The 20,319-nt window shown below is 43.3% G+C and overlaps 1 protein-coding gene across 1 annotated transcript in view; it reads right to left on the reverse strand.

The window, feature by feature from the left end:
- M1ap (meiosis 1 associated protein) overlaps positions 1-20,319 on the reverse strand; it is an 80,864-nt gene that overhangs the window by 36,202 nt on the left and 24,343 nt on the right. Inside the window, exon 3 of the mRNA XM_075982034.1 lies at positions 18,401-18,569. Coding sequence (XP_075838149.1) covers positions 18,401-18,569 — 169 coding nt within the window. The remainder of the gene's footprint in view (positions 1-18,400; positions 18,570-20,319) is intronic.

Below are 20,319 nucleotides of genomic sequence, written 5' to 3' on the forward strand. Positions count from 1 at the left end.
AATTACAACACACTCAAACTGGTGTGTACTATGTAACTGTTAGCAATTTAAAGATAAATATACCAACATGGAATCTAGAAGGGAGTAATGGAGGAAGTTGTAGGGCAGATATGATCCCATTTGTATAAACATAAAACTACCTGTATAAGTGCATACATGCGTATGTACAAGTACTTTATAAACGTCTGGGAGGCTGCCATCCAACTGTTCTGAGACACATTCCTTTTTCATTCACACGCCTTCGTTCTCTGTACTTTATCTTTTTTTTTGTGGGGTGGGGAGTTAAGACAGGGCTTCTCTGTAGCCTGTCCTAGAACTAGCTCTTGTAGACCAGGCTGGCCTCAAACTCACAGAAATCCACCTGTCTCTGCCTCCTGAGGGCTGGGATTAAAGGTGTGTGCCACCACTGTCTGGCTTCTACATTTAACCTAATTGTGTATTTCTGTTATAAAATATCCCAAGGGTCTGCAGAGATGACTCAGCAGTTAAGAATGCTTGTTGTTCTTGCAAAGGACCAGAGTTCAGTTCCAGCACTCATACTGGGCAACTCGCAAACACCTGAAAGTCTAGCTCTAAGGGATCCAATGTCCTCTTCCGGCATCCATGGGCACTTGCACAAACATGGCATGTGTACACACACATACACACCAAATAAATAAAATATATCTTTTAAAAAAACACTAAAAATATTAAAGCGATGAAAAATTAAATTAACCTGCATAGCAATGCAGGTTTAGTTATTAGCAAGGGACCAATTTTGTGTTGTCATTTATATATACATACCTCTTAAGATGAATCTGAACATCTAAAAGGAAAAGGATGAACCGCTGTATTGGGCTTTACCTATGATACAGATCACAGAGTTAGCTGTTGACAAACTGTCTCACAAGTGTGTTTGGCATGAAGAGAAGGGACTGTCTGGTGTGATGAGTGGTTCTGGGGAGGTGAGTTGACAGGCTTTCCTGGGTACTTCTGACTTCAGCCAGATCTACCTCTGGTGCTGGGATCTGCTTCTGTAGATAACTGTTGTCAGGGAAAGTCAAACAGAAAAATCTACGGGAAGAGTTGAGGAGAAACCCTGAGGGGCTTGCTGAGATACAAAGGGCCTAAGAAAAGCCAGTGGCTCAAATGAATTAACTTCTGTGTATGAGTCATGAATGCCGGGCGGTTTATTTCTAGAGCGACATTCCTGAGGACAAGTTGGTAGAGGTGGCAGACTCCCCGCCACGAGAACAAAGAAGGTTCAGTCCAAGGTGCTGGCTCCGCACAGGCAGCGCAGGGCGTTAGATGACTTCACATCTCGTTCAAGGACAGGGAGAGCAAGTACACCTTTTTCTTTTTTCTGGTCAGCATGATTAACTCTGCTAAATAGCTATGCAGATTCATTCACTACTAGCTCTTTCATTCACTCCATCGGGAGCACACAGCTCTCTGTTCCCATGGAATTTTAAAAGCTGCATTAGTCTTAAGCTTTCGTTCTCAATTTCCCATCAGTACCATTGTGTTTTATGGTACTTTGATAATAAGTACAACGATATTGCCAAAGAAACATTTAAAGAATAACGTGGATCTGGTGATGGCATAGGCAAACAACGGATAGTCTACCTTGAGTAACATGTTTGGGGATGAGTGAGCGGCTTTCCCTTAGTGAGGCAAAAGAGCTATTCAAGCTACGGAGGCAAGTACAGGGCCAAAGAAATGGAATTTATGGGGCTGGAGAGGTGGCTCAGTGGTTAAGAGCACTGGCTGCTTTTCTAGGAGATCTGGGTTCAAATCTCAGCACCCACACTTTGGCTGATAACTGCCTGCAACTCCAGTTTCCAGGGGATCCAACTTGCTACCCTATGGCTCCCCCAGGCAGCATGTGAGGCACATACATACAAAGCATCCATACATGTAAAGTAAAAATAGATAAATTTTTAAAAAAGAGAGGCTCAGAGAAGTGAGGATAACAGGTACAAGATTAGAAACTCCTACAATGGGAATCAGGGGAGACAAGACATCATTGTCTATATTGAGAACCTAGAAATAACAACAACAACAAAGGTTTCCTAAAGTAATTAAAACTATAAATTTAACATAGAATGCTGAAGCCACAGAAAAACAGCTCCTTTAAGAAAAAAGGAATGGGACTGGAGAGATGGCTCAGAGGTTAAGAACACTGACTGTGCTTCCAGAGGTCCTGAGTTGAATTCCCAGCAACCACATAGTGGCTCACAACCATGTACAATGAGATCTGGTGTCCTCTTCTGGTCTGCAGACATACATGGAGGCAGAACACTGTGTACATAATAAATAAAATATTTTTTAAAAAAAGAAAAAAGGAATGAAGTTGGATGTGTTGGTTCATGGTTTACCCAGTACACAGGAGGCAGAGGTAGATGGATCTCTAGAAGTTCGAAGCCATCCTGTTTTACATAAAGACTTCCCAGGTCAGGTAGAGAAACACAGTGAAACAATATCTTAAAAAAAAAAGGGAGAAATGTTTCCTTTAACAGCAAATACGCTAAGACTAGAACAAAACAAAAGACAAGCATGATCCCCTGCACAAGGAAGACATACAAATTGTGAGACTTTGCAGTAGCTCTACTGTTGGCCTTGCAACTTGGAGGATGGATATATATATATATATACACTGGAGAGGGAGAAGACTGACCAGAAATGGAACACAGATAAAGCAGCAAGGATGTGGGGACCTTCTCTAAGCGTGGCTCCTACATTTGTCCCAGTGGCAGAGATGTGGGTGTCACCTCTGTTCTTGTGAATTGTGGCAGCTACAATTTTTTTCTCTAAAATATCCTAGCTTTTCCATTAGTTCTGAACTTGGGAAGCTAAATGTCTGAGAGGGTGCTGGCAAAAGACGCTCAGAATGACCAGTCCTTGAACACGCACCTCTACGATGGAAAATGCCATGTCATCAAATGAGCCAAGTAGTCAGTCTTCCCCAGAGTGTGCATTGTTTGTGTTTCTTTAAAAATTTAATTAATTTATTTTTATGAGAATAAGCATTTTGCCTGCATGCATACCTGGGCCAAGTATGTGGAGTATCCACAGAGGCCAAAAAATGGCATTGGGTCCCCTGGAGCTTGATTTCCAGATGGTTGTGAGGCACCTTGTGGGTGATGGGAATTGCTGGGAATCAAACCTGAGTCCTCTGGAAGAGTAGCCAGTGTTTGTAACTGCTGAGCCATCTCTCCAACCCCATTTTTTCTTTCTCCCTTTCTCTCTTTCTCTCCTTCTTTCTTCTCTCCTCTCTCTCTCTCTCTCTCTCTCTCTCTCTCTCTCTCTCTCTTTCTCTCTCTCTCTCCCTCCGTTTTTTTGAGATAAGGTTTCTCTGCGTAACGGTCCTGGCATCCTGGAACTCACTCTGTAGACCAGTCTGTCCTCAAACTCACTGAGAACCACCTGCCTCTGCCTCCCAAGTGCTGGGATTAAAGGCGTGCGTCACCAGTGCCCAGCTCTACACCCCATTTCTAATTTCTTAACCTATATATTTGGGGAATGGCAACAGCAGAACGTTTCCTTTGAAGGAATTCTCATGTTGTCTCCACAGCCGTGCTGCGCTTCAGGTTTGAGTCTTCATTTCACTGCCTCAGGAGGAGTGGCATCCTTTCAGGGACAAGAAACAGATGGTTCCTCTGATGGTGGCCGTTCTTCCAGAGGATTCAGGGTTGATTCTATTGTAACCTACACATCTTGGAGCGCTTAGTATGGTCCCTCAGTCCTCAGGGATCCCACACTCCTCTTCCTCTGTGATGGCCCAGGCTGTTCCTCCTCATTGCCACCTGTTGACACCTTATTTTTCAAGATCAAGTTCAAATGCCACCTGCTACACGCCCTGATCTATTTGTGGGTGATACTGGCAGGGTATATAGTTCATTTTACATTACATGCTGTCACTGTGGTGATTTGGGAACACATTTGATCGTCCCCCATTTAAACGCAGGCTTCTTTTCACGGATATCCTCCCCATCCCCCAGCTCAGGGCCTTGGCCAGAGCTGGAGCTGAGCAAAGCCTGTTGTTCCCTTTGCTTTTCCTGTGTCTCTTCTGCTTCAGCTAAGTTCGTCTCCTCGTCACATGACTTCCTTCCTTCCTTAGGGCTTTTATTACTCCATTAATCCATGGCGTGCAACTCCTCCAGCATTTGACTCAGAACTTTGTCCAGGAGCTATGTATAAGTATCCTCTTTTGTCTGCTTTAATTAGCACCTTCTGGGTGTTTGTGGGCTCATTTCTACGCTGTTAATCATACTCATTATTCCTTCCGCAGGATCTTTCTTCCTGAGCGTGTGAAAGGCAGTGAGATTTAGTGGATAGAGCAGGGCTCGATTGTGCTGTGCATATTGTTAGTTGTGTGTTCTTGGGTGGGGTGGGGACTTGAACCTATTTCCTACTTATCACAAAGCACTACAAAGTGAGATGTTTGTGAACAGCATGCAGTAGGTACAACTCCTTCCTCCTCCTCCTCCCCTTCCCTCTCCCTGACACTCTGAGAAGAAACAGGGTCTCCTGCGGCCCAGGTTCATCTCACACCGTTCTGTAGCCAAGGATGATCCTGAATGTCCCATCTTCCTGTTTTCATTTTCTGGGTGTGGGATGATAGGGACTGGCTATATCCAGTTTATGTGCTGCTGAGGGTCAAGCCCAGGGCTTTGTGTGTGAAAGATAAGCATGCCAGTAACCAAGCCACGTGCCCAGCCCTTTTCCTCTTCTCTCATCTACGGAATGGTTCACTCTCATAGGCCAAAAAAAAAAAAAGTACTTTTATTTTTTCTTGGTCATCGTTCTTGGCTTCTATTGCGGTGTTTCTCATAAATATAACTAGATGTGCTAAACCTGGGAGCTGGAAAGGAAATATTGCCCTTAGCTGCTGGAGAGCGGCTCCCACATTGGCTAGAAGGCAGGGCGCTGTATGTCTGATGAAACAGGCTCCCTTGATTGGGTGCTCCACTGAAACTACAGCTAAGTGTTCCGGTGGCCTCGCCTGAGTCACTGTGTCCCCAGGAGGCCGCATTCATATTCTATGTGTGGACTTATTCTGCCCTCTAGTGGCTACAGACCATGTCAGCCTTCATTGAGCCCTCCGAAGTGTGTTGTTCATGGGATTCTCTACATGTGTACTAGATGACTGGGTTCTTCTTGACATAAAAGGTCTAAGATGTAGGTGGTTCCAGCGAAATGGAACTCCCAGACCGCCCTACAGCTCATACCCACTCCCTCAAAAGCCTAGAGATCAGCCCTGTTCTACCAATGGCCCTGCGGTGGCCTGCCCTTGGGAATCCTGGAATTTCATGTGGTGTCATCTCTGTGTGTAAAGGTGCATTTGGGTTGGGAAGGGGAAGAGGGCAGGCACTTAACTTTTACCAGATTCTCAGAAAGTCTCTGTGAGCCTTAAGGTACCAGTCAAGATTTATTATTCTTATTACTTGTATACGTGGGGCTATGTGCTTGTAAATGACGGTGCCTGTGGAGGCCAGAGGCACTAGGTCCCCTGAGTCTGGAATTGTGTGCAGTTATGAGTCGTCACTTGATGTGTGTCCTGGGAATTGAATCCCGTCCTCTGCAAGGGCTTGACACTTTTAACCAGTACGCCATATTTCTAGTCCCTGAAGCTCTCTCTTTAAATATATTTGTTTATTTGGGGAGTGTGTATATGTATGTGCACACACACATGTGCATATGTGTGGTGGTCAGAGGACAACTTGCAGGAGTCATTTCTCTCCTTCCACCATGTGGGTCTTGAAGGTCAAGCTCAGGTCATCAGGCTTAGCGACAACCACTAAGCCATCTCCCTAGTCCCCGAATCTCTTGTTCTTTGGTTTGTGTGTTTTAAGGGAACACAAATGGGCACCACCCTTTAGGCGGAGCAGTCTTAGGAATATTTCTTGACAGTTAAGCTTGCATTGGGTTTTGTGACTGGTCCTTCTCTGGATGGTACAGATGAGGTATAGAGGGTCCTAGCCAGATAAGAGCATACATATGCTGCTGTGCCCCAAGCCTGCTTCCTTGCCTTCTCCTGTGCCGCCAGGACTTGCCTCGTGCCTGGCACACAGCAGGGTTCAGTAAATGCTTCAATGAACAGAAAGAATGAATTCTATCCAGGCTGCTAAATAGTTTCTCTGTGACCTCAGGCCAGTCACAGCTCTGTAACTGCAACTCTTACATCTGTGTGATGGTTTGAATGGGGTGTCCATATAGTCTCGGGCATTTGAATACCTGGTCCTCAGTTAGTGGCATTATTTGCGGAGGATTAGGAAATGCGGCATTGCTGGAGGAAGTGTGTGACTGGGAGTGGGCCTGAAGAGCTCAAGGCCTGGCTCAACTGCCACTTTGTCTTCTTTGTTTTATGTTTGTGTTTGAAGATGTGAGCTCTCCTGCTGCTGCTGTTGTGCCTGGTGTCTGCCGCCTGGTGCCTGCTGCCGTGCCTGGTGCTGTTGTCGTGCGTGGTGCCTGCTGCCATGCCTGGTGCCTGCTACCATGCCTGGTGCCTGCTGCCGTGCCTGGTGCTTGCTTCCATACCTGGTGCCTGCTGCCATGTCTGGTGCCTGCTGCCGTGCCTGGTGTCTACCGCCTGGTGCCTGCTGCCGTGCCTGGTGCCTGGTGCCTGGTGTCTGCTGCCTGCTGCTGTGCCTGCTGCTGTGCCTGGTGCCTGCTACCATGACTGGTGCCTGCTACTATGACTGGTGCCTGCTGCTGTGCCTGCTGCCGTGTCTGGTGCCTGCTACCGTGCCTGCTGCTGTGCCTGCTGCCGTGCCTGGTGCCTGCTTCCATACCTGGTGCCTGCTGCCGTGCCTGGTGCCTGGTGTCTGCTGCCTGCTGCTAGGCCCGGTGTCTGCTGCCTGCTGCTAGGCCCGGTGTCTGCTGCCTGCTGCTAGGCCCGGTGTCTGCTGCCTGCTGCTAGGCCCGGTGTCTGCTGCCTGCTGCTAGGCCCGGTGTCTGCTGCCTGCTGCCGTGCCTGGTGCCCGGTGTCCGCTGCCTGCTGCTAGGCCTGGTGCCAGGCTGCCCTCTCTGCAACCATAGCCAAGACAGCTCTTCCTCCTCTAAGTTGCCTTGGTCATGGTGTTCCACCACAGCGACAGGAAGGTAACTGATGCTGTGAGCTGGAAGTGATAGCGATGCCCAGGCTGAGCGCCCGCTGAACAGAAAGGAAGGACCCCAGACACCAGGAATCACGGCAGACTTTAAAGCACCATGAAGCTCCAGGCATAAAGATTAAAACGCTGCCTCTCGGAAGTCTACCAAGATGACAACATTTTAGACACTAAAAGCCTTGTCATTTCTTTTTCTTTTTTTTTTCGTGTGTGCTGAAAATGTCAATGAAGTATATCATCCAAATTGGAAGAAAAAATATTTTAACTATAGTTATCAATGGTCCTGTTTTTATTTTATTAAAAAAGTGAAGCCCCTATGTAAAAGAGGTTGCTTAGTGGTTATTGAGATATGTTGAAGCCTAAAGTATTATTTGGAACTGGAGAGGGCTCAGTTGGTAAAGTCTTGCCTCACAAGCACGAGGACCTGGGTTTAATCTCTAGATTCTACACACAAATGTTGGGGCATGGCAGTGTGCATCTGCAGTTCAAGCACCGGGGAGGCGGGGCAGGAGGGCAGCTGGTGTTCACTGGACAGCAGTTTAGTCTAGTTGGTGAACCCTAGAGCCACGGGAGAATCTGTCTCAAAGGAGGGTGACACCCGAGATGGTACCCTGACTTCCACATGCATATCCCCCCGTATCAATAAAACATAAAAACAGAAAAAGTATTATTTGGCTTGGTAAACACTAGTCTTAGAAGATATTTAAAACTCTTCCATGGTGGCACATGCCCGTGATTGCAGCATTAGGGAAACTGAGGCAGAATTGCTGTGAATTTGTCTGTGGGGTAGGTACCAAGTACTAGGGCAGTCGGACCCGTAAAGAGACCCTGTTTCAAAACCAAAAGTCTTTTATTACCCCTACAGACATTAATTTACGTGTTATACAACTTAAAGGTACTTATTGTAACCTGATATTCAAAGATTTAAAGCTGACTGGGAAGTAGTGGTTTTATGGGCACTGTGGTCAGAGAGGACAAGGGAGGGTGGATGAAGACAGGGCTAGGAAGACATTCAATCTGACAGCATGGCCTCAGCAACCACAGCAAAGCATTCCTTCTTTGAACACTTAACATTTTATTGATTGATTATCATTATTTGTGTATCCAAACAGGCACACACGGCTGCGCATGCACCAGGGCACGAGTGTGGAGGTCAGAGCACTTTAGGGAGTCAGTGCTCTAATTTCACGTGAAATCCAGGGATTGGACTCGGGGCATCGCGCTTGCACAGTGAGCTAAGTGGAGTAAGGAGTTGGAAAGGTCTCGGAAACGAAGCACATCCCAAAGCATGTGCATATATGCACACCTAGACTGCATGACTGTGATTCTGTGCACATTTGCATCACTGGGGTGGAGATTTTCAGGATACTGCATTCATGAAAAAGGAACTGGGGACTCAAAGGCCAGCCCATACAAACTTTAAAACATATTTACAAATTCCCCTCCAAAAGAGTTGTGGCACTGTGTTTCGGTATCAGTTCCCCTGTGTTATAAATCCCAGTGCTTTCCCCTAGTTTTCCAGTTGTCCTTTGATAGCATTGTGCCTTCTTATCATGTCAACAATATTAATTAAAAATTACATTTATTTATCTGCCTATTTATTTATCGGTGTGTGTGCCCGGTGTAGGTGTGCATGTGGTAGTCACACTGTCAAGATGTGGCAAGAGTCAGTTCTCCTCTAGAGATTGGACTAAGGTATGGAGCCCGGGTCTTTGGGCTTGGCAGGAAGTACCTTTACTCACTGAGACAGCTCACTGGCTTAGATTTTAATTAGAAACATTTACTCCTTTATTTCTGTGTGGGAGAGCGTATGTATGTGTGTGCAGGTATGTGTCCCCATGCTTGCATGTGTGGAGGCCAGAGGTCAATTTCAACGTCTTCCTCTATGGTTCTCCACCTTATTTCTGAGATAGTTTCTCTTTGAACACAGAGCTCACTGTTTTGGCTTGACGGCCTAGCCAGTTAGCCACTAGGATCCTCCTGCCTCCACCCACCAGTTCTGGAATTACAGGAGGTGCTGCAGTGTCTGGCCCTTTAATATGAATGCTGGAGGTCAAATTCTGGTCCTCACGTTTGCATAGCAAGCTCTTTATCCTTTAGCCATTGCCCAGTCCAAACCTCGAGGAAGAAAAGAGGTGAGCCAGGTTCTCGGGAAAGTGAGGAGGACGGCCACTAGAAGAGAGCCCGAGAGCACCCAATGGCGGGCCTAAGCACAGTCCAAGGCCCTATCTGCCCCTGCCCTACACATATGGGGCAAATGGAGCACAGCTTAGAATTTAGGCCAAAGAATGGGACTGAGGCCAGGCGTGGTGGCACACACCTTTAATCCCAGAGGCAGAGGCAGGCAGGTCTCTGTGAGTTCAAGGTCAGTCTAGTCTACTTAGTGAGTTCCCCAGCAGCCAGAGTTACCTAATGAGAGATCCTGTCTTAAATAACATCAACAAGCAAAACAAATAGGAAAAGAATGGGACTGGGAATTTGAATGTTTGCTCACTGCAGGACCAATGCGTGGCAGTCTGAGGCTAACAAAGTCTGACAAAACGAACAAAAACCGCTCCAAAACAACACAATAGAACCTAAAATCTCTATATCATAGCATTCACAAAATAAAATCAAAATGTTTTTGGCATATAGAGAAAGAAACCATGGCTCAGTCTCATGGAAAACACAGATCACAGATGCAAACCCTAACATGATCAAGATGTTGCATCTACCAGATAAGGACTTCGTACTAGCATAAATGAAATCATTCTATGTTCACAAAAATGAATAGAAATGTAAGAAATGTCAGTAGAGAAACAGAAACTATAAAAGGTAGACAAATGAAGCTTTTGGACTTAAAAATACAATATCTAAACAAAAATAATCACATGGGCTTAAAAGCAGGACAAAAAATGAAAGAGGAAGAAGTGAGTGACTTAAAAAGTGACTTAGTGACCTGAAGAGACAAAAATTGAACAAAATAAACAAACGGGTGGGGACACAGCACAGCTGGCAGAGGGCTTGCTTAGCTTGCACAGTCTTGGGTTCTGTTTCCAGGACTATGAAATCAGATGAGAGGCACACGCCTCTTTAACATATGGGTAACTGGAGCCGTAGGAGAGAAGGGCTAAAGCACAAAAGTATTCGAAGAAATAATGGTAGAAAACTTTTCAACTTAGGTTACAGATTTAAGTGAATAGGTTTGGTAAGGTGTGGTGGTGCACACCTTTAACTTCAGCACTTGGGAGGCAGAGGCAGATGGGTGTCTGTGAGTTTGGGGCCAGTCTGGTCAACAAATTGAGTTCTAGGCCAGTCAAGGTTACACAGTGAGACCCTGTCTTAAAAAGGAAAATAAAGCGTGTAGACTCAAGTCCTCTTTCCTGGAGCCTCCTCAGTGGTCAGGAGTGTATATTTCGTCCCACTCAGCAGCATCAGAAACACACTGAGAAACACAGCAAAGTGAATGATGAATGCCAGATTCGTGCTTTCTATGCGAAACGCGGGGGCCACAGAAGTCGCTCTGTGAAGAGTGGAAGGGCTATGTGGTCCGAGTCAGTGGTGAGAGCGGAAAGCAAGGTTTTCCCATGAAGCAGGGCATCTTGAGCCCCATTGCAGAGCGCACCTCCTGATGAATGAGTGAGTGGCATCTCTCATATGGAGAGCTGGAGAAAGGAAGCACAAGTCTGTTTGATATGGTGGAGGCCAATCTGAGTTCTCAGTTTGATCATGGTAAAAAAGGGAGAGAAGGATATTCCTAGACCGACTGGTACTGCTGTATCTCAGCAGTTGCAGCCCCAAAAGGCTAGCAGAATCTTGAAGCTGCTCAATCTCTCTAAAGAGGATGATGTCTGCCAATAAGTTGTCAGAAAGTCCTTAAACAAAGAAGGCAAGCCCAGAACCAAAGTACCCAAGGTTCAGAGTCTTGTCACTCCACTCGTCCTGCAACATAGATGCTAAAATATTGCTTTGAAGAAACAATACATTAAGATAAACAAAGAGGAAGCTGCAGAATATGCTATGCTTCTGTCCAAGAGAATGAAGGAAGCCAAAGGAAAATGCCAAGAACAGAACTTGAAAATATGTAAGCTGTCCTGACTGAGACCTTCTATTTTTGAATCTAGTCAAAAATGAGTTTTTAAGAGTAACAAATAAATGATCAGATCTTGAAAATAATATGATTTAAGAGGCTAGTGAACTCTAGACAAGATAAATGAGGAGAAATCTATGCTTAGTTATGTCATTATCAAGCTGATGAATACAAACATAAAGATGAATTTCATGAAAGCAGCCAGGAAAGTGATTCTTTCCAGAGAGCCAAAAATGATTTAAGGGCTGTCACTTTTAGATAGAAACCAGGGGAGGCCAGAAGACAGTGAAATATCTTTAAATTACTGAAGCAGCCCAGGCAATCTATAATTGTATGTATGAGTCAAATATACTTCAAGAATGAAAGTGGAAGAAACATTTTAATGACAACGAGGAGAATTGTCACTACCAGAACCATGCTATAAGAAATACCAAGGCTCTTCAAGGGAAGGGAAACTTAGATATACATCTAGTAAAGAATCAGGAACTTTAGGAGAGGCAAAAATAGATGGGTAAACATGGAGGATCCAGGATTTAAGACTAGGGGCTGGAGAGACAGCTCAGCAGTTAAGAGCAATTCCCAGAACACACACGTCAGCTCACAGCCATCTGCCACTCCAGTCCCAGGAGACCTGATACCCTTTCATGGCCTCCACTGTGAGCACTGAACACATATGTTAACTACAACATAAACAATAGTGTGTATGTAACCCTAGGACTCAGAATTTGAGAGGCGGAGACAAGAGTCAGGAGTTCAAAATTATTCTCGCCTGTGGTGCCTGTATATTGAGTTCAAGGCCAGTCTGGGCTCTAGGAGACCCTGTTTTAAACAAACAAACAAACAAACAAACAAGCAAGCAAGCAAATAAGTAAAAGATAGACTATATGTTTGAGGCAGGACAAATGGACCTATATAATTGTGAAATTTCTGTATTTTACATGAAATAGTGCTATATTAATTTTAAGTAGGCTACAAAATGTTTAAAATAGATTTTAAGCCCCATGGTATTGTGTTAACACTAATTAGAGTTAGATTAAAGTGAGAATTAGATTGTAAAAAGACAAAAGATATATAATGTAAGCCCTCCAGAGAAGCCACAAAAAAATAACATGAATTATTTTTGTGAATTCAAATGTGAATTTGAAGGTGAATCTCTAAATTATAATAGATAAAATAAAATTAAAATGTTTTTTCTGTTTTGTTTTTTTGTTTTGGGGGCAGTCTCATTATGTAGCCCTAGCTTATCTGGAGTCCACTATGTAAATCATGTTGGCTTTGAACTCACAGAGATCCACCTTCCTCTGCCTCCTGAGCGCTGGGATTAAAGGCATGCACCACCACATCCAGCTAAATTAAAAAAATATTTATGTATATGCGTGTGTCTCTCAGTGTGTGTACTATGTGTATTCAGGTGTCTTTGAAGGCCAGAAGATGTTGTATTCCCTGGAGGGAGTTACAGGTGGTTGTGAGTTGCCTGATGTGGTCACAGGGTCCTTAGGAAGAGTGCAAGAGCTTATAACTTCTCAGCCATCTCTCTAGCCCCCAATTTAAAAAACATTTAAGGCAGACCCCTTGAAGGCAGGAAAGCAGGAGGAAAAAAGACCACAAAAATAGAGTTAACAGACAAAAAAAAAAATACAACTGTAAACGTAAAACCAACCATATCAATACTTATGGTAATTATTTTTTAAATTTATTTATTTATTTATTTTATATTATGTGTATAGCATTCTTTTCACATGTGCCTGCAAGCCAGAAGGAGGCGCCAGGCCTCATTATAGATGGCTGTAAGCCACCATGTGGTTGCTGGGAATTGAACTCGGGACCTCTGGAAGAGCAGTCAGTGCTCTTAACCTCTGAGCCATCTCTCCAGCCCTACTTATGGTAATTATTAATGGAATATACATTACAAATAAAACTTAGAAGTTATCAGAATGAATATAAAGATGTTTTATACAAGTTTACTTTACTTATCTTAATTAATTATTATTTTATTATTTATATTACATATTTATTTTTGTTTGTTTTTTTGAGACCTGGTTGTCCTGGAGGTCACTCTGTAGATCAGACTGGCCTCAAACTCAGAGATTCACATGGCTCTGCCACTGAGTGCTGGCCTGAAGCATTCACCACCATTACTGGCTCAAATACACTTTAAATGTAAACGCACAAATGGCTTGAAAGTATATGTGTGAGAAAAGATGAATAAGAACCCAGGAGAAATGAAACATACATACACAGAAAGACCTGTGCATAGATATTGATACCAGCTTTATCCATGGATAAAAACTGGAAACCAAATTGTCCCTTGACACACAAATAGTTAAAACATAATATTTATGTAAAAGATTACTACTCAACAATAAAAACAAATTAATTGATATAAACAATAAAAAAAATCTCAATATCTGAATGAAAAAGGTTAGACACAGAAGTATCTATTGTATGACTATACTTATATTAAGTGTAATCGATGGGATTGAGCGCAGTGGGGCGGGAGGGGCCTTTTGAGCATGAGGGAAGTGTCTGTGTCTTGTCCGAGGTGATGGTTTGTAGGTGTACACTACTATGAAAACTCGTTGAGCTGTACGTGCTGAGCGGCTGTAACTTCTGGTGTGTAGATTATTCCTCAAACTGGCAAGGTCAAACTTTTAAAATTTCAATTTTGAAATAACTTCAAATATTCGGCTAACTTCCTACTACTTTGAATTACAAAAGGGAGGTTGCTATTTCTCTTAGAGCATGGCTTCTCCTAATGAAACAAATGTCTGTCGGAGTTAAAAATCTTTAGGTAGCAAAAAAAGCAGAGCTTCTAGTTTAGTCTCAACGCCACAGGAAAATGACTTTAATGCAGCTATCAAAACCAAACTCGTCAAGCAGCTGCTCATTCTGACCCGTTCTCTTAGACGCTGGAGTCTGACAACTGCTGGCAGTACAGAGGGGACGCCCAGTCCCCTACCTAGGTCTTTCTGGAATCTTCTAAGAAGCAATGAATCTCTATCTTCTTTGTTTGGATTGTTAGCATTAGGTGTTTCCTGAGAACACATATGGCTAGACTACCTTTGCAAGGGAGCTTGACATCGATCCCTGGTAAACTCTAGGAGGAAATTCTAAACAGATGGCTTGTGAGCACTTAGCAAAGGAACCTGATACCCTTGTGTACATGGCTGAGAAATGTAGGCTCGTTGGCAGCCTCGTTAAGTTGATTTCTAACTGGTTCAAGACTTATATACCCAATCAGTGCAGACGGTTGTCAACCTGGACAGATGCTGTCTAGATGCCAAAGGATATTGATCACTGCGGCCTTTTTAGTTTTGGCATATTTATTGCTTACCCATTCTTTATAAGGCTATCATAAAAATTTATTATATGCAAATGAAGACATACTATGTGTGTTCATGTAAGTTCCAAACGCTCAATGATAATCGGACAGCCACAGATTCTTTTGTTTAATTTGAGATGTAGAATAGCATTACTAGCACTAATACGTCTGTGTGCTGTTCTCTGATCTTCAGAGGAGGCCTTGCCACATTGATTTTCCTTATCACTCTCCCCCCTTTAGAAACTAGTTTACTACTTTAAGTGATATCATGTTGTTTTAATTTCCCTGAGCTTTGTGCAGAAGCATTACTCCCCCCGCCCCGCCCAGCCTCACATTGTCCTACATGGCTACGGTTCATTCACTGTGATGCTCTGCTTTGGGAAGATGTCTCAAGTTCTGTATTCCACACAGTGGCGTTTTACTGATTATAGGAGGCAGAGCTGTATCTCTGATTTGTTCTCACTACATTTTCACGGCATCTTCTTACAAACAGAAATTCTGACTTTTAATATAGTGACACTATTTCAATGTCCCGTCGTCAGCAGACTTTTTGTCTCATTTGGGAGTACTACCTTCTTTTCCTCACCCACTGTCACAAAATTCTTTTCTTATACATTTTCTTCCAAAAGTTTCATCTTTCCTAGTTAGGTTTTTGACCCATTTAAAATGCTATACACTTTGTAAAGTAGAGATCCAATTTCCCCCTTTCCTGTAAGGAATGCTGATAGCTCTAGAATGACTGAGTAACTGCATTAATCTCTTTTCATTGCTTTTCTATGGCAGCCACACCACATATCAAGTTTTCATGTGACTTTCTACTTCTGGGCTCAGTAATCCGCTCCAGACAGAAGAGATCATCTATTCCTGTGTCACTATGATGCTATCTGTTATTTTTTGTAGTGCTGGGTGTAACACCCAGAGCATCGTGCATGAGGCAAAGGATCTGGGGTTGGGCTGTGTGACAAGCCTCAAAGCTGTCTTATTGAACAACTTCAAGAATGATCTTTACACCTGACAAGGAACATCCTCAGTTTTAACACACATCCATGCACGCACACGTGCACTTGAGCACACACATGTCCCATAGGATTACCTCATCAGATTAGCAACCGCAACAAAAAAAGGTGAGCTGGGTATGGTGGCACACAACTGTAATCTCAGCATTCTGAGATGGGAATAGGAGACTCTTATCTTCCAGAGCAGCCTAGGTAATATGGAACGTAGGCTTTGGCAAAACAAAATAAGCAAAACAAAACAAAATAAACAAAATGAAGCTGGGCATAGCAGTACATACTTGTAATCCTAGCATTCAGGAGGTTGAAGCAGGAGGATTATTGTAAGTTCATACCAGTCAGAACTACATAGTGAGACCCTGTTTCAAAGAACAAAAAACCAAACCAAGCCCAAACAAAATCAACCAAAATGCTCTGATAGAATTTTGACTGGAATCACATTAGCAGGTCAGTTTGGGGAGAACTGAATTCTATAATATCGAGTGTTTTATCTACCATCATATTCCAGTTCTGACTTCTTTAAGGAACACTAATGAAGCTTTAGGCATCCCCCAGAAGTACTATAATATATATCCCTGTTGAGATTTCTTTCTTTTTTGAAATGTGTATCTATGTATCTGTGAACATATGCCATATGTATATGGGTTCCTGAAGCAAGAAGAGGGCCTTGGATCCTCTTGAGCTGTATTTAAAGGTGGCTGTAAACGACTCATAGTGAATGACAGGAAACCTGGGTTCTCTGGAAGAGCATTATCTTCTCTATGTTACTGTTACTCTATCTACTCTAGAGTTACTGTTCTATGGCTGTGAAGACACCATGACCGAGGCAACTCTAATCAAAGAAAACATTTAATTGGGGGCTTTATACAGTTTCAGGGGGTTAGTCCATGATCATTATGGTGAGAAGCAGACAGGCATGGCATTGGAGCATAGCTGAGAGCTTTATATGCTGATGCACAGGCAGCAGGCAGAGAGAGAGAGGAAGGAGAGAAGAAGGAAGGGAGGGAAGGAAGGGGAGAGGAAGGAGAGGGAGAGGGAGAGGGAGAGGGAGGGGGAAGGGAGAGAGAAAAAGAGAGAGAGGAGGAGGAAGAGGGAGGGAGGGAGGGAGAGAGAGAGAAAGAGAGAAAGAGACAGACAGACAGACACTGGACTTGGCATTGGCTTTTGAAACTTCAAAGCCTACTTCTAGTGACACACTTCCTCTAAAAAGGCCACACCTCCTAATCCTATCCAAACAATCCATCATGGGCGACTAAGCTTGCAAGTGTATGAGCCTATGGGGGCCATTTTCATTCACACCACTACAAGCATCATGCACTCCTAACTGCTGAGTTCTCTCTCCAACCTCCAAAATTTATTTTTAAGGAGCAAGAGATCTAGCCCAGTGGTAGAGTGCTTGCCTTGGTGCAAGGGTACTGAGTTTGATCCCCAGCACTGCAGCAAATAGGAAAACAAGAAGAAAAAAATTAAAAAAAACTTCACTTCCGGGGTGAACTAGCTCAAGGGGTAAAAAGCACTTGCTACACAAGCCCAACAAGCTGAGTTTGATCCCTAGAACATACTGGAAGATGTGGCATGCACCTGTAATCCCAGCATCCCAGGAGGCGCCCACAGGAGAATCATCTGGAAGCTCGTACACCAGTTATCCTACAGTACACAGAACAGCAGAAACCAGGGGCACCCTGCTTCAAAACCAGGTGGAAAGCTAAAAATGAACTCTAACTTCAACAAGCATGTGCCCTCATCCACTCACATGTGTGTAAACAGAATACTAATAACAAATAAGACATAAAACAGTAACACATACACACAAAAAAAAAATCCCGAAAGAAGATAGCAGCATTGCTCCCAATATCTATGGCTCTTCTATGAGGCCAATCTTGGGTGCTAGAATTAGCAGAATTTCCTAGATCCTAAGTTGATTAAAACCATTAGGAATTTGCTGTTGATACAGGGCTGGCTCACATGTAAAGAGAGAAAACAAGGTAAAGACAGCATCCTGGTTTCCCTGTAAGAGTTTGTACCTATTTCTTGGGTAAACACTTTCTCATTTTCTTTTAAGGGTGAAAGAGGAACAAAAATAGACAAAAAGCAGAAAAGAAGGAGCATGAGAACTATGCAAAAGTTTTATATTATGTTAGATGAAAATAAGAAATTAGACAAATTCCACCTATATAACATAAATGTGACAGGGGACAACTGAGGACAATGTACAAAAATAAAAGTTCTATGACAGGGTAGTGGGTTAGGAGAGGTTTCTAAGTTGAAAAGTATTCTGATGGTCATATATTCTTTTTAGTAAAACAATAAATGACTAGGGCTTGAAATTTTATCAGCAACAGGCATATTAAAAAGCACTACAAAGACTTCTCCTAACCTACCATTAATATCAGCACACGGCATTTATCTGTGCCAGGCACGGTTTTAAGTGCTTTATGTCACAAAATCTGAAAATTTGGGTCTCCCTCTCTTTCTCTTGTCATAGGTAGCCTAAGCTAGCTTCTATGTATGGACTTCTAATCCTACCTGTCTCCATCTCCCAGAAGTTTCAATTACCGGTATGTGTCATTATATCTTACTTTTTCCCTTTAAAAATGATCGGTTTATGAATTTTATGTGTGTGTGTGTTTGTGTGTGTGTGTAGGGCATGTTCCTTACATGTACATCTGTGTACCATGTGCATACCCTGCACCCACTAAGGCCAGAGAGGGCACGGGATCCCCAGAACTGGAGTTACAGACAATTGCAAGCCACCGTGTCGGTGCTGGGAACTAAACCAGAATCCTCCATAAGAGCAAGTGATCTTAGCACTGAGCTATCTCTCCAGCCCCAAATAAACATGTCTGAGGCAGGAAGAGTGCGAGGTCAAGACCAGCATGGGAAACAGCAAAAGCCCAATTCTTACCATCATTGCTGGGCTCTTCAACGGGAGATGGTGAGTCTCTATTCTCTTGGGTGTCTTTTGGGATCTCAACCACTTGCAGCCTTCTGACACAAAGTAGGTTTATATCCTTCAACCCTTCCTCCAGTTGTCTGATCACTTCTTTTCCAGGCTGAGAAGTCAGGACAGTAATCTAAAACAAAATCCATGAAAATAATGAATATGTTTGTTTTTCTTGATATCCAGAGATACAATCTATTCTGGAAGACAACATTTTAAGTCTCTGGTTGTAGCTATTGTGTTTAGTACAAAGAGAGAGATTTAAATATAATTTAAACTTCACTTGATCTTAGTTGGCAGGTTAAGAACGGTACAAGTAAAGTTTCACGTGACAGATTCCAATGAAACAGACAGTCATCAGAAATCCTTTCCAGTAATCCCAGATAGTGTCTAGACGGTGTCCAGACAGCGACCAGAGAGAAGCCATGTGCTCTGGACTGTCTCTTATTCATCCTGGGTGAAAAACATTAAACGCTGGTAGCATTTCCTCTGCTCAAAGTATTTGCTTTCAGAGGAAAGCAGAGGAACAGGGTACTGAGGTTCTCACACTACACAAGCACTACATTTTAGAGAGCTCATCTCCCAGTGGAGTTTCCATGTTTTCCATTCTCAGATGTGGTGTGGGACAATGGTCTATAGTCTGTCAATTATATTTTAAATAGATGCTGATTGGGGCTGGAGAGATGGCTCAGAGGTTAAGAGCACTGACTGTTCTTCCAGAGGTTCTGAGTTCAATTCCCGGCAACCACATGATGGCTCATAACCATCTGTGATGAGATCTGGTGCCCTCTTCTGGCCTGCAGGGACACATGCAAGTAGAATGCTGTATACATAATTAATAAATAAATCTTTAAAAAAGAAAAAAAATAAATAAATAGATGCTGATTGGCCAGTAGCCAGGAAGAAAGTAGAAGCAGGACAACCAGACAGGAAGTAGAGGTGGGTCAATTAGAACAGGAGAATTCTGGGAAGAAGGAAGTCCTAGTCTGCAGTCCTGACCCCAGCCACAGAAGAAGCAAGATGTGACTGCCTCACTGAATAAGGTATCAAGACATGTGGCTAACATAGACAAGAATAATGGGCTAATATAAGTTTTAAGAGTTATTAAGAAGCCTGAGCTAATGGGCCAATCAGTTTATAACTAGTGTAGACCTCTGTGTGATTTCTTTGGGACTTAACAATTGCAGGAACTGGGCAGGACAGAAAACCAAAAGCCCCGACAACAGAATGGTAGAAAACTCAGACAACACAGATGGATTCCCTGTTTTTTTCAGCATGGATCCAGAGAAACGATTTCATTTGACTCTAAAATGTATTTAACTCTTGACCAGTATGTTGGGCATGAAGTATTAAGGCATTTGTGTATAATTAGGATCTTTTATGCCATTGAAATGAATGTTTTCAATGATCATTTTTTTTAAAATTTATTTATTTATTATGTATACAGTGTTCTGTCTGTGTGTATGTCTGCAGGCCAGAAAGGGGCACCAGACCTCATTACAGATGGTTGTGAGCCACCATGTGGTTGTCGGGAATTGAACTCAGGACCTTTGGAAGAACAGGCATTGCTCTTAACCACTGAGCCATCTCTCCAGCCCTCAATGATCATTTTTGCCTTGGATTTTGAAACTCTGGAAGACAATTGTATACACAATTATTTTTTATGTAGATGTTTTAAATTAGCCAAGAGGGATGTAGGTCAAAGCACAATTGCTAGTACTGTTTCTGAATGCTTTACTGTTGTAGAGTAGTTTTTGGTTCACAGTAACCCTGAGAACTAGAGTTACAGATACTTATGAGCCACCATGGAGGTGCTGGGAACCAATACCCAGTCCTCTGGATGAGCAGCCAAGGCTCTTAACCACTGAGCCATCTTTCCAACT

This window comes from Microtus pennsylvanicus, chromosome 8, assembly GCF_037038515.1.
Source record: "Microtus pennsylvanicus isolate mMicPen1 chromosome 8, mMicPen1.hap1, whole genome shotgun sequence".
NCBI lineage: Eukaryota > Metazoa > Chordata > Mammalia > Rodentia > Cricetidae > Microtus > Microtus pennsylvanicus.